General features: G+C 41.8%; 1 protein-coding gene across 3 annotated transcripts in view; it reads left to right on the top strand.

Moving 5' to 3' along the window:
* The window catches only part of CHRDL1 (chordin like 1), a 205,942-nt gene that overhangs the window by 55,516 nt on the left and 132,030 nt on the right, over nt 1-18,396 (top strand). For all 3 annotated transcript variants that reach the window (XM_077285155.1, XM_077285153.1, XM_077285154.1), the window contains 2 exons: nt 3,672-3,771; nt 11,947-12,059. In XM_077285155.1, the coding sequence (XP_077141270.1) occupies nt 3,696-3,771; nt 11,947-12,059 (189 nt within the window). In that variant the 5' untranslated portion in view covers nt 3,672-3,695. The remainder of the gene's footprint in view (nt 1-3,671; nt 3,772-11,946; nt 12,060-18,396) is intronic.

The raw sequence follows: 18,396 nt of genomic DNA, 5'->3' as shown, positions 1-18,396 counted from the left end.
AATGAGAAGCCGGCAATTGAATTACCGGCTTTTAACACATATCGCGCTGAATGAAATCTAAATACAGAATATATATATATGTGTCTCAATGACATATATATATATATATACTGTATATATGTTTTCCCGAACATTTGAGCACATAAATCCATTAGATGTCGGTTTTGCAAGCCTGCGCGAAAATCTCGCAGTACGGATGCCATACGGATTACATACGGAGGATGCCATGCGCAAAATACGCTGACACACCCTGACTACGGATCACTATTTTGGGAACATTTCACCGTATTTCGGCCGTATTACGGCCGTAAAATACGGACCGTATTGTCTTACGCCGAGTGTGACGCCGGCCTAAAAAACAAGTATAAAAGTGCCGCTCGTCTTATTCTTATTAGCCAGGACTAGCCCGGCAGGTGACGGCTTCACCAATGACTCTCCTCCATGGCTTTATCTGCGCTCTGTACATGCTCAGCTGCTGTAATGACGTACGGTAGGCAAAGATGTCAATCGTGACCAATGGGGTGTGATTGCAGGAACTGAGGCTGGACAAGTCTGGGGGAAATTAAGCTTCAGCGGATTGGTTTTGGCAAATTAGCATAAGACGTGCTGCACTTTTAAAGTAGTTTTTTACAATAAAGAAACATTTGTGTAGGATTTTAATGAAATTTTGTAAATAATAGGCCAATTTATTGTTGTGGTGGTTTGAGAAGCTTGAAGGACATGACAGAATATGAAATAAAAAACAAGATTCCTTAAAGAAGCACTCCCACAAAATGTTTTAAGGCTTAAACTTGTGTAAAGGATGTTTGTAGTGTAGATGCGATAATATACTCACCGACCACAGACCTCCCCTGTTTGCAGCGCCGCGACAGTCCTCTTCTGGGTCATGTGTATTAGGTGTTGAATTCCCGCTGCTGCACAGGGGGAATCTCGAACCATGTCCTCTGCAGTCTCCCATTCTTCCCCAGCTGCAGTGGAGTCTGCTCAGCAGAGATGATGGTCCCAGCGTCTGGCTCAGGCTGATACTGTGCGTCTGGTTATATCTGCAGCCCCAGGTTCAGCCTTTGTAACCAGCATTGATCAGCGGCGAGCAGACGTTCTAGGGACTAAGTCCTGCTTTTCATCTACTGAGCATGCCCGTGGGACAACCTCTCATTGGAGGACGGAGGTCACATGCTCAGGTCCTGTAGCGGCTCCGATTGGACCACTAGGAAGGTCCCGGAAGGCTACATCTCTAAAAGGCTTGCATGGCTGCTTGGCTATGCGCTAGTATAAAACTGAACTTGTGTGTGTGGATGTATGATTGAATCTGGTGAAAGCTCCTTAATCATACCCCTCCCTAGCGTTGGTGCATGTACTTGGGTGATTGAGCTATCTAGCGCCAGACTGTGTCATCCAACACAAGAGCACGAGATACTGTGTCAAATTAGCAGCAACCGCCAGTCCAGTGCCATGAGCAACTAGAATGCTTTCAAGGCCCTAGTTAGGGTGGTTAGTGGCATCCGCCAGAGTGGCGCTGTACGCACTTTGTGCAGTAAATCTTTATATTTAGGTTCTCCCTGGCACCGCAGTTGCGGCGCTGAGCGCTAGTGGTCTAGAGGGACTCTAACCCCGTGTCCTTGGGGCAGAGTCCTGTGACCTAGTACTAGTGTTCACTCTGCGGTATTGCGACCCTGTGACGCAACAGGGTTTGCCTCCTTACATACCGGGTGAAGCTGTGTGTTCACATTATACTGCCATATACTGTCCGCCATTACTGAGCAGCAGGTGTCATCTCTGCCCGGTGGACCCCGGGCTGTGAACGCATCTTATATCTTTCTTATTTTTTTTGGTGCATTCCGCCAGCCCTAACAATGTGACTTTTATTCTGACTTGCCAGATCACACTGGGGTGAAGTTTGTGTGAACTAGGAGTTGCTTTTACAATATAAGTCCATAGAGGGTCCTTCTCTTGCTCCATAGACTTACATTGTAAAAACAACTTCCAGTTTAGAACCTCACCAACACCGGCCTGTATGGCATATTATGGAACGTGATAGAGCGGGATCTGCATGCGCACTACTGTTCTGGCAAAATTTTGTCCTTTTTTTGCTAGATATTTGCCTGTAGCAGGATTGTGGCATGTCAGGCCTGATGGGAGGTGGAACTCCCACTGATCCTTAGAATTAAGGGGCTGCAGCAGCAATGTACATCATGTATCCTGCATTTCTGTGCAATATAAAAATTAAAGTGAGTTCACATGTTGCGTTTTGCTTGCATTTTTCTGTGCAAAAAATAAGCATTTTACTGTTCCAGCAAAGTAAATGAGATTTATGGAGTCTCATAAACATGCTGCTTATTTTTTCCTTGCAGATTTGAAGCAGTTTAAAATCTGCAACATGTGCACCTATCCCTATTTTACTCCATTTTCACCTAATGATGTGATCACATGAATATAATATGCTGAGGTTTTTTTCGCTGCTTTTTATCTGCATGTTTTCTGCAGGTGTTTGCATTAGGCTAGGTTCACATTAGCGTTTCTGTGTGCATCGTATCATCTGCATGCGCAAATGCATGCAAGCGCATGTTTACGCGTTTTTTATCTGCATCAGCTTACGCATGACAGCAAAAAATGCTGCGTGTGCATGCGTTTGTATGCGTTTTTGTCTGCATTTTCGTTGATTATGTGCATGCGTTCGATATTTCCAAAACAGTTTCTGGACATGTGCAGTCCAAAGTACGCAAGCGCATAGAATGCATGCGTACGCATGTCCTTGCATATGCATGCATTCCCATAGACAGTAATGTGTTGTTTTGGCGCACTCCATCCTCAATCATCTGTATGCGGATGACTGCGCATAATTGACGCTTCAAAAAATGCAACATTTTGCGTTTGCTGGACACCGCCGCACACCGCAAAACGACGCATGCGTACGCATCCGCATGCACACTGATGCAAATGCATGTCCCTGCGCACACCATGTTAACAATAGGTACGCAAGACGCATGGGGATCTATGTGGATCATACTCTGCACACAGAAACACTAATGTGAACCCGGCCTTAGAATACGCAATCCAATCGTCTCGCATTTTTCCTTTTTTTACTGCATTTTCCCCTTTATTTGAAGCATTTATTTGATGCTTTTTTAGTACATTTTTTAGTAAAGAAAGGTTTTTATTCTGTACTTAAAAATGCAACAACGTCTTTATGGGAGTTTTTGAGGCTCCCCATATAAGCCTAAAGGGAAAAAACACCTAAAAAAGCACAGTTCAATAGCATCTTTAGAGCTCGCTCACACGAGCGTATACATCGGGCGATTTGACTCCGAAATCAGTGCGGTTCAGTGTGAGAATAAAATGAATGCCTTAAGGACCATCAGTACGGCATCCGATTTTTGATGATATATTGCAATTCTGTAAGATGGGAAACTGTAAATGGTTCTGCAAAGTATTAATAACTGCTAAGTTTAAAAAAAAAACGGATTGCACAGCAACACGGATGACAAATGAGAAAAAAATCACTACACCTGCCCCAGGAAACATGAAGAGAAACTCCCACTGTTCCAAATGGTTGAACCATAAAATAAATGCCTTCATTTTTATTTATGGGACAATGATCTATAAAAATTTGTTTTAGTATGTTTTAATTTGATTTAATGTGTTATTTTGCACTTTTTTTCCATTTTTTTCAGCCTTTACTGTTTAAGCCCACAAAGATGGAAGAGAAATACAGTTTATTTTGCCTTTTATTCCTGCTCATCATGGATGGCTGCAGATTAGAACATGTTAAGAGTAAGTAACACTGTACTTGTCATTATAGAACATGCACACATAGAAGTTAATGTCCAATAATGCTTATTGCAAAGATTTTTTACAGAGTGCTGCTACAATGTACATCCATGTTAGGTAAAATTAAGTCTACATGGCGACATGTGGAGCGCCGCATCAGTTCTCAGGCAAGTCGTGAGACCAAAAACTTTTGTGCAATTTGTCTGTGGCTTCCTGTTGCACAAAGATTTTAGAGCTGTGGTTTTGCTGTAAATAAAATAGACAAATTGCAGACAAGTCGCATGCAATTCGCATTCACATACTACCAGCATTAAAGGGAACCTGTCACCCCCAAAATCGATGGTGAGGTAAGCTCACCGGCATCAGGGGCTTATCTACAGCATTCTGTAATGCTGTAGATAAGCCCCCAATGTTACCTGAAAGATGATAAAAAGACATTAGATTATACTCACCCAGGGGCAGTCCTGCTCTGATGGGCGTCTCAGGCGCAGGCGCTGGAAAGGACAGAGAGGCCCGGCGCCTGCGCACTGCAGTACTTTGCTCTGCCCTCAACAGGGCAGATAAAGTATGCCTGCGCCGGAGCCGCGGCATGAAGACCAGAAGAGGACGTCATGGAATGAAGATGGGAGGCGCTGTACCGGACCTGAGACACCCATTGGACCGGACCGCAGCGGGACAGCCCCTGGGTGAGTACAATATAACCTCTTTTTCTCCTCTTTCAGGTAACATTGGGGGCTTATCTACAGCATTACAGAATGCTGTAGATAAGCCCCTGATGACGGTGAGCTTACCTCATCATCGATTTTGGGGGTGACAGGTTCCCTTTAAAGTCTGTGGAACGTGAGGTGCATGCAACTTGCAACCAGCAACAGAAAATCCAACGCAATTACACTTGTGTTGCAGTCACAATAGGTATCAGGTCACAATAGGAAATCATTAGATGTAATGTCTCAATGCGACAATGCGATTTCAGTGTTTCCTATTCTAATTCCTAATCACTTGTATCATAATCAATTTTAAAAACAAAATAAACAAACACCCTGTATTAAATGAATAAATAGTAATAGTGCATGAAAATAATATAAGGTGCTTAGTTAACATAATTTTGATCAGAAAAACATAAAAACCACCCACCACGTCATGATGACCCTATGTGGAATGGTCCTAACTAGGGTTGAGCGAAACGGGTCGGCCATTTTCAGAAGTCGCCGACTTTTGGCAAAGTCGGGTTTCATGAAACCCGACCCGATCCTATAAAAATAAAAGTCGCTCAACCCTAGTCCTAACCTCTAGCATTAACACCATATCATCTGTCAAGTGACATAATGTGAATAAGGGCTAATGAACACCCAGCCATTTGGAACTATATGAATGTAATGTCCAGCTCAAGGAAAAGAGAAACCACCCTCTTATTTGAACAGAGTGCTAAAAAAACGTGGAATATAATTTGGTATGCATGCAGCTTGTAGGTATATATTCACACTCGCCACTAAACGAGCAAAACCCAAGACAAAAACAATATAAGCAAACACCCTGCAGTAAATAGCAATAGTGAATGAAAATATTATAAGATGCTTAGTGAACATAATTTTGATAACAAAACGTAAAAGATATCCCACCACGTCAAGGTGACCCTGTTTGGATCACCTTAATGTGGTGGAAATTATTAGATGCGATGTCTCAATGTGACCATGCGATTTCAATGTTGCGATCCTAATTTCTAATTACTTGTGTCATAATCAAATTTATCAGAATTTTATAAGAACAGTTACTTAAAGGGAACCTGTCACCCCCGAAATGGAAGTTGAGCTAAGCCCACCGGCATCAGGGGCTTATCTACAGCATTCTGGAATGCTGTAGATAAGCCCCCGATGTAACCTGAAAGATAAGAAAAAGAGGTTATATTATACTCACCCAGGGACGGTCCCGCTGCGGTCCAGTCCGATGGGTGTCTCCTCCCATCATCATATGATGAAGTACTCTTCTTGTCTTCACGCTGCGGCTCTGGTGCAGGCATACTTTGTCTGCCCTGTTGAGGGCATAGCAAAGTCCTGAAGTGCACAGGCGCCAGGCCTTTCTGACCTTTCTTGGGGCCTGCGCACTGCAGTACTTTGCTCTGCCCTCAACAGGGCAGACAAAGTATGCCTGCGCTGGAGTTGCGGCGTGAAGACAGGAAGAGGACGTGATCATAAGAAGACGGGACACCCTGTACCGGACCGCGACGCCCACCGCAGCGGGACCGCCCCTGGGTGAGTATAATATAACCTCTTTTTCTCATCTTTCAGGTTACATCGGGGGCTTATCTACAGCATTCCAGAATGCTGTAGATAAGCCCCTGATGCTGGTGGGCTTAGCTCAACTTCCATTTTGGAGGTGACAGGTTCCCTTTAAAGAGGTATTCTCAAGTTGTCTCTTGAGCAGCTCACAACTCTGCAGTCTTGTTGCTTCCTGGTTTCTGGCAGGGTGGGCTCTCCTCCTTGAGTGACAGTTCTGGTGAGTATCTGAGCTGAAGTATTATTAGTAGAACTATAAAACTTAGTACAAGTTCTGCTGTAACGCATTATTTAACAGTGTTTGCTGTCAGTCTACACTGTTATCACTCTATATACTTACAGAGATAACAGAATTCTGCATTTAAACAAGCACACAGCTCCAGACAGTGAGAGAAATTGCCAATTCTGGTGGCCTGGGGATTGTGATTTTACTGGTTTCATAAGAGCACCTTAGCTGAAAGTAAGGAGAGGGAAGTAAACAGCTAACCATTGCATAGAAATACCATATTTTTCGGACTATAAGACACACTTTTCCCCAAAAAATTTAGGAGGAAAATGGGGGTGCGTCTTATAATCCGAATATACTTACCGGTATCATCCCAGGCTGGTGCGTGGCAGTATCGGTGATGTTCGGTGGTGTGGGGCTCCACCGACTTTTTGTGAATGCCCGAGCCCCCGCACTTCCATTGCTGTAATGCTGTGGCCTAGAAGAAAATGGCCACTGGAGGTGGCGCATGTGCAGATTGAGATCTCAGTAGACGAGATCTCGGTGTCGAGATCTCATTCTGCATGTGCGCCGCCTCCAGCGGCCATTTTCATGGAGGCCACAGCATTACAGCAATGGAAGTGTAAGCCCCAGGACCACCGAGCATCTTTGAAACTGCCGCACACTAGCCTGGGATGAATGTGTGGGGATCCAGGCTTTCACAAAATGTCAGCGGAGCCCCCGCACCACTGAACCTGCCGCACCAGCCTGGGAAGAGTCAGATCACCACCAGCTCCATCAGCGCTCCCAATCACACCCTACCCCCGATAAGCTGAATTCGAACTGTAAGATGGACTCTCATTTGATGCATTATTTTTTTTCCCTATTCTTTTGAAAATTTGTGGTGCATCTTATAGTCTGAAAAATATGGTAAGTGGACTGGAAAGAGTTGACTGGTATGTTGAGAGTTGACTCCTCTCCTGGAGAAAAGAAGAGAAGAGGAACATGGCTGAGTGCCTAAGACACAAATAGAAGGTTTATTGATATATTTCCCTATTTTAATTGTAGTATGAGATAAAATAGGATCAAAGAAAATGATATTAAAAGAAGAATTGCAGTAGAAATTTTGGACAATTCCTTTAACTGAGTTAACACGATGCACAAACTATGCATCATCAAATAAATCATTTGAGTCAGTGCATCTTATACAATAGAAATAAAATAGTGTTAGGTTTTAATTGCATTTGTCTATAGTATTCCCTTTAGATAGTAACAATAGCACAAATAAGAATTGCATTGTGTCTCGCAGTTTAGCTCTAAGCCTTTTTCAAAGTTCTTGTTCTATGTTTTACATGAAAACATCCATTAAGTACACTACTAATTTTAGATACAGGAATATAAAGCCTATTTGGATTGTGCAAAGGGTAAAGTTGGCTCCTGGAGCACCTGCCTAATTTATTGTAGGAAGAAGGTTTCATTTACAGCTCCAAGAACCAAAACATGGCACTTGTAAAGGTCAACATCATTAACAGTAGGATTACAAGAGGCTTCGCGAGGTTTATGCTTCCTGTTCATCCGAGGAAGCTCGTTCATGAATCATCTCGCATGTGATTTTCCTTCGTGGAGTATTAGACAGTTTACACATAGAGATAGATATGTAAATAATTTACCGTTTGTAGTTATGTTTTAGAATGTGAGTAAATCTCCATCATTACAGAGGAATCTAATAATGAGGATTCTAAAAATGAAATATTTTATACTGGTAATTATTTGTCAGATACTGTGTATTGTAGTGTAATGTAAAAATACTGTGTTTGTGTGTTTGTCTATATAAAACCTAGTTTCCTCCTTTTTTATGTACGAGTCATATAGCAGCGTCCCTTACATATGGGATTCTCTTGTTATTTTTGTTCTTTATCGTTCTTTGTCTTTATTCCATAGAGCTATCTCTCGTTAGATATACCGTACTTTTATTCAGATAAAAAATTACCAAAATTGTAAACCAAATTTTAGACTAGTCATGCATGGTTTTAAAATCTCACATAAATTACAAAAAGACTTTCATGCTGAAATCAATCAGTGTTTGTTTGCTGGTGAAGGCTGCAATAGCTTTCATGTACAGTTGACTTGAAATGGACGATTTCCAAGCAGATCTCCTGTGGTGCATTATAGATTTGTTAGATAGCCAAGTATAAGGTAAATCCAAGAATGCAACTAATATTTTTAAAATACCCTCTTGAATAATAAATAATAATAAATGGGTCTTTTGGTTATTTATCATTTATTTGACCTTATTTTTACAGCTTTGAGTATCTCATTCCAAAATATCTCTGACTTGATCATGAATCTCTGGATGCTGCAGTGACTGCATCTCTTATGTATTAATACTATGATCTCATCTTCCATCATAGAAGCCCTAAAGGAGTTTTCAAAAATGGTAATGTGGTCTCAGTTTTCTGTATGTGAAGAATAAATCAAGTGTGTCTATAGAACTTAATTTTGAATCTGCATTCATTTGCAGTTATTACCCCCTAATCATCACCCCCAAGGCTCTCTCTACCATCTATTACCATTAGGGTACCGTCTCACAGTGGCACTTTGGTCGCTACGACGGCACGATCCGTGACGTTCCAGCGTCGCTTGATTATCGCTCCAGCGTCGTAGACTGTGGTCACACTTTGCAATGCACGGCGCTGGAGCGATAATTTCATGACGCATTTGCGATGTAGAAGCCGTTGGTTACTGTGCGCACATCGTATACAACCTTTGTCACACGATGCAATCATGCCGCCACAGCGGGACACTTGACGACGAAAGAAAGTTTAAAACGATCTGCTACGACGTACGATTCTCAGCGGGGTCCCTGATCGCAGTAGCGTGTCAGACACAGCGATATCGTATGAATATCACTGGAACGTCACGGATCGTGCCGTCGTAGTGACCAAAGTGCCACTGTGAGACAGTACCCTTAGTCTAAGTGCTGTTGGTAGGGCATGCTCAGATGTATTTAATGACCCTGTCTAATAAGGCATCTGACATGTTGTTGCCCAGCCCAGTTATGCTATGCTGAATATTTCAACTGCATTTGCACCTAATAACCCTGTCTGATTAATAAAAAACAGATGTACCTGTGACATTGTCTAATAAAACATCCCTCAGACCCTCTCATGACATCCTATTTGCCTTAACAGAATGATTATGCTACTCTATGATCAGCTATGCATGCAGGGGTAAGCATGAAAAAATAGTGTCTCAGTCCCAATGTTCTACCAGGTGTGGGGTGGAGCACACTCACTTGTAGTCCGCAGACCTCCGCGTTCTCCAGGCCTCCATCTTCAGGAGCCGCCACACATTACTCACGGGACACTCAGCTCGTTTCAACAAGCAAATATTTACTGGACTGTTCATCAGATTGTAACAGGCAGTATTGGGCACAACACTTCTTAATTCTTGTTTCCTTAGCACAGTAGGTCTTCAGCTTTACTATCCGTTCCTCCTGGAATATCCCTATATCTACTGTTCCTGTCAGTCCTGGGGATTTCCCAGCCAGTCCCGCATTGCACCCGGGATCCATTACCTTCCCATCACTCATTCCCAAGTCTATCGTCCCTTGTACGCTAGTAGATAAAGCACTCTTCATAGTACCTTGTACTCCAGGAGATTATTATTATTATTATTTATTATTATAGCGCCATTTTTTCCATGGCGCTTTACATGTGAGGAGGGGTATACATAATAAAAACAAGTACAATAATCTTGAACAATACAAGTCACAACTGGAACAGGAGGAGAGAGGACCCTGCCCGCGAGGGCTCACAATCTACAAGGAGGACAATCTACAAGGAGATAAGGCACTCTTTGTAGTACCTGTACCAAGCCTTGATCTATGAACGTTGCAGGATTGTCCACAAGGGATTTCAGTAACGCCTCCCACTGCCATGAGCGAAAGATGTTCAACCACTGCAACTTGAATTTGACTTTGGCTACTGTACTTCCCTATCTGATCTGCAATTAGGAAGCAGGTCCCCTTTACTGGGGCTTGTCCCTCCCACTATGAGCTAGTCCCAAACTTAACTATGTCTGTAGCTGACAGGTATACTTTCACAAACATACATTAAACATAGTATATTTATGCTTTACATTCCCTATATTTCTTTCTGCACTCTATGCCCATTATACTAACAATATTTATCCCCACATGATAAATTAAGCAGATTACACCTATAAGTCTTAATAAAGCATATCTCACCCTATAAGCACTACCTTTTATTCTAACCTATGTCTACCTCTATACTTATACACTAAACATTGCTTATGCATTACACATTACCATACCAACATATACACCTAAAACTGTAATACGCAGTTCACACTTCACGTGACACAATGTATGCATAAAACGCATGACATCATTTACATGAGGCAATTGTTGATTTCTGGGGCAGGAATGCGACTCTACAGTCCACCATTCTTACAGATGCAGAAGGAAATTAACAAGACACAAATGTACAAGAAATAAATTTTACGTTGCGCTTGTACTGTATATTAACAATAGTCATGCACATACTGTGCTTTGGAAAAATGCTGCCCTTGTAGAAAATCCTTTTAAAGATACGAGAAAATATTTTGCAATAGTATGTATGATTTTTTTAATGGCTTGATTTATTGTTATTGAATAATTTATTGCATACATTTTATTGGTAGCATATTTTTCTTATAGATGTGTTTTTTCTTTCGAACATTTATAGGGTCACTTTCCCTTGTTACTACTAAGCATACAAGTACATTGGAACAACTGCTGCTTTTTCCTCTCCTAATGAATAATTAGAAATACACTCAAACATTTCTCCACCTTTACTTCACGCCAAGCTTTCCGGCTGAGCTCTGGAATATTGTTTGGTAATTTACAAAGATAACTATTATAAATATCAAGCAATATGGTAAAAAAAAGGGTCTGTAAATCTAGCCCCTCCATAAAACTGGCGCATATGTAAGAATTATATATGAATTTGCATTGCAACCTATCCTGATGATATATTGGAGGTTGAATTTTACTACTCACTAGAGAAGAGCTAGACTTTAACCTTCTACATACCAGGGATATTGTAGATCCACCAGAGGACATCGAGGTTCACAAGCCTAAGTGGTCACGCATCTTATATTTATTCTTCTTGTAACGTTTCTCTTTCATGTTTGCATACTAACATATCATTCTTCAGCCTAAGCTGTATCATGTGTAGGTATATGCTTCTCAGCTGCTTTCTCTCTTTTCTTGGCATTAGACTCGGAATAAGCTGCCAATTTGTGAAAGGTTTTCTTTCAGCTGAAGTGTTTGGCTGCTTGGTAGACTTCACAGTCAGAGGTGCTGACAGCTTTGGGTTTACCTCCAATTTTTGGATCTAATGGTCCGTTCTTCTGTGGTCCAGTTTACGGAGTATTCCCAGTAGTCACTAATGCCTACAGTGTTCCCTTTAGACTTGTTCAGGCTCCAGAGACCAAGAACATTATAAACTGATTGTGAAGCCAAAAAATACAAACCAGAAAAGCCACATAAATATTTCACGAGCTTTCTATGCATTTCTTTATATAGTGAACAGTCACAATCATGAGAATCCCGACTATAGCAAAACCATCTCTTAACCACTGTTGTGCCTTGAGCCTTGAGGATGTAACTGAATGCCGTCTCTGTCACCCCTGTAGATTCAGAGACATACTGCGTCTTCCAAGACAGAAAGTATCGAATTGGCGAGAGATGGCACCCTTACCTGGAACCATACGGACTTGTATATTGTGTTAACTGTTTGTGCCGAGAGGTAATATGTCAAAATTATATATTGTGTTAATGTTTTGATGACTGTTATAGTTTATGACTGCCCATGTGGACCTTCTCCAATATGCCACATGATGTGTCGCCACAAAAGTAATTTACTAGTATAAGATCTTGTATAACATTCCAGGTTTTATTTAAATATAGTTGGAAACTTGTGATGATCGCCATGTCTCATAAGCATCATGTTAAGTTGCCATTAATATATTTTTTTACCTGTTGTAATTGTGCTGTTGTTCTCAATGTTGTTTCTCTTTTGTTCCTGGGCCTCTCCATTCCTGAGATATGGCCCCCTCTTCCCTGTATATAAATCTAGTCTTGGTAGCCAAGTGGGCATGATCCTCAAGAAGACTCCCATGGGAAACAGTTCTGATTCACGCCCACTTCTAAAAGATTAGATTTGTAAACAGGGTGGAGAGTGCCAAATATAAGGAATGGAGAGGGGAGATAAAAAAGAAAAAACACCATATTCAAGAGAACAGTGACATTTACACCATACTCCATAACTACATATCTATGCTAAGTGATAGATTCTCTTTAGAACAGGGGTCCCCAACCTGTAGCTTGAGAGCCATATGTTGCTCGCGGGCCCGTTATGTGTGGCTCACGGCTGTCTACCAGTCAGTTTGGTGCATTAGCATCAGGTGTAGCAAACAGCTATTAAAGGGGTTTTCCCGGGAACAAAGTACATTTTAATCAATAGATCTTGGAATACTAGTAAGTTCCACAATTGGTTGTGTATAAATAAAATGTTCCACAGTACACAGCAGGGGCACATTTATAAGATTATCTCAGCACAGGAACATTTTTTTAAACACATCCAATTGTGAAAATTATTATTATTCCAAGATGTATTAATTAAAATCAATTTTAAAATTAACTTTGTTAGTGGGAAAACCCCTTAAGAGTAGATCTAGAGATGGTGATGTTTGAGTGTAGCCCTGTTCAGAAGAGCAGATTTGAATGGGGGTAAGATGGAAAACTCTAGAGCTTGGTACACTGCCTTTGGTGTGATTTCAGTGGAAAAGCTTTGGCTGTTATTATAGTAGTCATAGAGGACTCTGGGCGTCACTACTGAAAGTAGGGCAGGAGCTGACTGTGGCTGAGGCTCATGCTCCTCTCACAGAGAATGTGGCTTGCGACCCTCTCTCAAGGTCATAAAGGTTGGGGACCTTTGCTTAGAGGAATAGATTTTATTATTAAGGCAGTATTACATAATCTCCTCGAATGAGAGTTGGCTCTGTTCCAGCACAGGGGCTCCATTAGATTGTCCTTGTTACAAACACTCCAAGCCAAGTCTACATTACCATTAGAGATGAGTGAATTAATTTGATAATTGAAAATTATTTTTCATCATTTATTAGTCCTGGCAAACAATTCCAATTTGCTTGCATAAATTTCCAAAAATTTGATTTTACACAATATAGAAGATTGCATCAGCTAGAGAAGGCTCATACGACCTTGGGTACTGCCTGGCAGGCTTCCCAGAAATGCCTTGCAGTGGTCACATCACAAAGTATATGACAATCAGAAGGAACTATCCTAGTCTGTATAAAAGCAGATACAGGGAATGCAGCAGCCATTTTACAGTGAATCTGGATAGTGAGTGTGAGATCTTTTGGAACACCTGGAGTGGACCCACAGATCCACGACAACGAACCTCCCTAGGGTAAGCTGACCAGGTAGACCACCCCATATACAGGGAGCGTTAGGGGCAGACCCAAGGGAGACTATTGCCGCAGAAGCTGGAACCCGGAGACAGGTAGTAGGTGGTACAAAATAGAGAAGCAGGGCATAGGACGGACAGAGCGGGGTAAGATGAAGTACAGTTTGGTAAGAGCTGAGTACAGGCGAGACCAAAGGAGCACTGGGAAGGGGAAGACACAAAGGAAGCAGGACAGGACAGAGACACCAGACTAACAGAGTACGGAGTGGACACTGGGAAGGCTGGACTGGATGAGGAGACAAGGAAGCCTGGGAAAGGCAGAGAAGCTGAACTGGCTGGACAGAGAGGAGACTCAGAACAGGCAGAGCAAAGACAAAGGTGGACCTGAGTCACAGAAGCACAAATGACAGACAGGCAAGGAGCAGAGGAAGGAATCGCCTTAAATACATGGAGTGCTGAAGGACTTCCGGGTCACGGTCCTCCAGGATCACAGAGAGGAGATACAGAGTGCCTGTAAATCAGAAAGAGGAAGTGCTGGAGTGGGTGGTGCGCACGCGCACCTGACGAGAACCAGGGAGCGGAGAAGAATGAAGGAGAGGACGCGCGCCTGCAGGAGGAGCACGCCGCAGCGGGTAAGCATGAGCAGGGCAGCGGCGGTGGTCCCGGCAGCAGGCACGGCCGCAGAAGGAGTGGCTGTGACAGTGAAGGAACATTACTTATAATAATATGATAATTTTATTTATATAGCGCCAACATATTCCGCAGCGCTTTACAAATTATAGAGGGGACTTGTACAGACAATAGACATTACAGCATAACAGAAATCACAGTTCAATACAGATACCAGGAGGAATGAGGGCCCTGCTCGCAAGCTTACAAACTATGAGGAAAAGGGGAGACACGAGATGTGGATGGTAACAATTGCTTTAGTTATTTGGACCAGCCATAGTGTAGGGCTCGGGTGTTCATGTAAAGCTGCATGAACCAGTTAACTGCCTAAGTATGTAGCAGTACAGACACAGAGGGCTATTAACTGCATAAAGTGTATGAGAGAACATGATGCAAGGAACCTGATTATGGTTTAAGGTTTTTTTTGTTTGTTTTTTTGAATGGGCCACACAGGGATTACTTCTCATAGCCTACTCATAGTGGTTGGGAGAGAAAACTATATAACATGGAAGAAACTCTAAGGCTGTGTTCACATTGCGCCCGGTTCGCGTGTATTGCAACAATAAAATAGTTTGCCTGCATTTTTTGAAAATTACTGCAAAAATGTTGAGTTTCTACCACAATCGCAGCAAATAACTGCAACGCAGAAACAAAGTGTGAATGCAATCTAAAGATTGTGTGTGTGTGTGTGTGTGTGTGTGTGTGTGTGTGTGTGTGTGTGTGTGTGACACACTGTTATAGGGCATCTGTGGCTAACCTAATATTATAAGGCATCTGTGGCTGACATAGTGTTATACAGCATCTGTGGCTTGTGCTAGGGAACTTTGGTGACAATAAAAATAGAGCACGAAAATATTTAGTAGACGACATTGTACATATTTTAGATTTCCAAATATTGAAGAGTGTAAATAGTCAAATTGTTATTTTCATCTATTTTACATTATGCCTTAAAGGAATTGTCTCATTTGGGACATACACAGTTGTGTGAAAATATTTGTCCCATTCCTGATTTCCTATTCCTTTGCATGTTTGTCACAATTAAATGTTTCAGATCACCAAATAAATTTAAATATTACACAAAGATAACACAAGTAAACACAAATTGCAGTTTTTAAATGAAGGTCTTTATTATTAAGGGAAATCTAAACCTTCAGGGCCCTGTGTGAAAAAGTGATTGGCCCTACATAAACCATAAATTAACTGTGGTTTATCACATCTTTGGGAAGCTGAGTTAAAATTTCCTAACCACACGCAGGCCTGATTACTGCCACACCTGTTCTCAATCAAGAAATAATTTAAATAGGACTTGCCTGCAAAGTAAAGTAGATCAAAAGTACTCAATAGCTAGACATAATGCCGTGATCATGCAGCAGATCAAAGATCTAAAACACAACAGCAAGTCAAAGTCCTGACCTTAGTCCGATTAAGATGCTGTGGCATGACCTTAAAAAGGTCGTTCATGCCCGGAAACCTTCCATTGTGGCTGAATTGCAACAATTCTGCACAGATGAGTGTGCCAAAATTCCTCCAGAGCGTTGTAAAAGACTCATTGCCAGTTATCGCAAACACTTGATTGCAGTTCGATTGGACCCTTTCAAGTTGTTTGACCCCCTAAACTTGGGTGTCAGAGCCTGTAAATGACATAAACATAAAGCTATCTTAAATCAGTTTATAGTCAGCTGGCAGCCAATACTCTTGAAACATCAGTTCCCTGCTATGATATGAGAATTTCTACCATCTTTTTTTCCTTGATGGATTTGTGGTTTTTGTATATTTTTGTACATAATATTTTCACTCCAAATTTGGGTAGTAGCATTGCTAAAGTATTCTAAAAATTCAGGGGAAGTTGCACATTGTGGGTCTATCCAAATGTCAGTGATTTTACTTCTATACAAAAAATGGACTGATTTTCGTCAGTATTTTGGACCAGATTATCATCACTGTTTGGTCAATGTTTCATTCTTTGCCATCAGTTTCATGAGATTTTATGTCTATGAGACATATTCTCTAGCTTCTTCTATCAAACAAACATGACAATTAGACAGCACAATAATGACACACAAATGACATCTGAGTGCTGTCCGATTTTTCATGGACTCGCAGATTTGCATTTACAAGTTTTATTTGTGACTCAGATCAAAATCGGACGTCTCCGTGTTTATGTATGGACCACTCTATCCACGATGATACACAACCTTGTGGACAGCCCCTAGGACTTTACTAGGTACAGGTTCTATCCATCAAAAATATGGATACAATTTGTATGTGAAAAACTGACATTTGAATGAGCCTTAAAGGGGTTTTCTCACCAACAAAGTACACTTTAATCAATAGATCTTGGAATAATAATAATTTCCACAATTGGATGTCTTAAAAAATCTTCCTGTGCTGGGATAATCTTATAAATGTACCCCTGCTGTGTGCTGTGTAATGGCTGTGTCTGACCATGCAGGAACATGGTCTGATCATACCACAGCTCCTGGGCAGGTGAGGAAGCAAAAGAGAGTGTACAGACAGGACAGCAGGGGATCACAGCTGATTCTTTCGGTGGAGTAAAATATTTATGTGCCTGTTTAACCCCTTTCTGACATTGGACGTACTATCCCGTCGAGGTGGGGTGGGCCCGTATGACCACCGACGGGATAGTACGTCCAGCGCGATCGGCGGCGCTCACGGACTATCGCAGCTGACATCCGGCACTATGTCCCAGGAGCTGTCACGGACCGCCCCCGGCACATTAACCCCCGGCACACCGCGATCAAACATGATTGCGGTGTGCCGGCGGTACAGGGAAGCATCGCGCAGGGAGGGGGCTCCCTGCGGGCTTCCCTGAGACCCCCAGAGCAACGCGATGTGATCGCGTTGCTGCGAGGGTCTCTTACCTCCTCCTCGCTGCAGGTGCCCGGATCCAAGATGGCCGCGGCATCCGGGTCCTGCAGGGAGGGAGGTGGCTTACCAAGTGCCTGCTCAGAGCAAGCGCTTGGTAAGCCTGCAGCACTGTAAGTCAGATTGCCGATCTGACAGAGTGCTGTGCAAACTGTCAGATCAGCGATCTGTGATGTCCCCCCCTGGGACAAAGTAAAAAATTAAAAAAAAAAATTTCCACATGTGTAAAAAAAAAAATAAAACTTCCTAAATAAAAATATATATAAAAAATATATATATTATTCCCATAAATACATTTCTTTATCTAAATAAAAAAAAAAACAATAAAAGTACACATATTTAGTATCGCCGCATCCGTAATGACCCCACCTATAAAACTATATCACTAGTTAACCCCTTCAGTGAACACCGTAGGAAAAAAAAAAAAAAACGAGGCAAAAAACAACGCTTTATTATCATACTGCCGAACAAAAAGTGGAATAACATGCGATCAAAAAGACGGATATAAATAACCATGGTACCGCTGAAAACGTCATCTTGTCCTGCAAAAAACGAGCTGCCATACAGCATCATCAAAGAAAAAATAAAAAAGTTATAGTCCTCAGAATAAAGCGATGCCAAAATAATTATTTATTCTATAAAATAGTTTTTATCGTATAAAAGCGCCAAAACATAAAAAATGATATAAATGAGGTATCGCTGTAATCGTACTGACCCGAAGAATAAAACTGCTTTATCAATTTTACCAAACGTGGAACGGTATAAACGCCTCCCCCAAAAGAAATTCATGAATAGCTGTTTTTTTGTCATTCTGCCTCACAAAAATTGGAATAAAAAGCGATGAAAAACTGTCACGTGTCCGAAAATGTTACCAATAAAAATGTCAACTCGTCCCGCAAAAAACAAGACCTCACATGACTCTGTGGACCAAAATATGTAAAAATTATAGGTCTCTGTTGTGATTTTGCTTTTTGCTCCCTCTAGTGGTCATTAGTGATTTGACTCTGGAGCTTCTGTCTTTTCCTATATCCTCACCTGGGCCGTTAGTTCAGGGGCGTTGCTATATAAGCTCCCTGGACCTTCAGTTCAATGCCTGGCATCG

The sequence above is a fragment of the Ranitomeya variabilis genome, chromosome 2, assembly GCF_051348905.1.
Source record: "Ranitomeya variabilis isolate aRanVar5 chromosome 2, aRanVar5.hap1, whole genome shotgun sequence".
NCBI lineage: Eukaryota > Metazoa > Chordata > Amphibia > Anura > Dendrobatidae > Ranitomeya > Ranitomeya variabilis.
The sequence above is the reverse complement of the archived record's forward strand: the minus strand, read 5'-3'. Positions and strand labels throughout refer to the sequence as shown.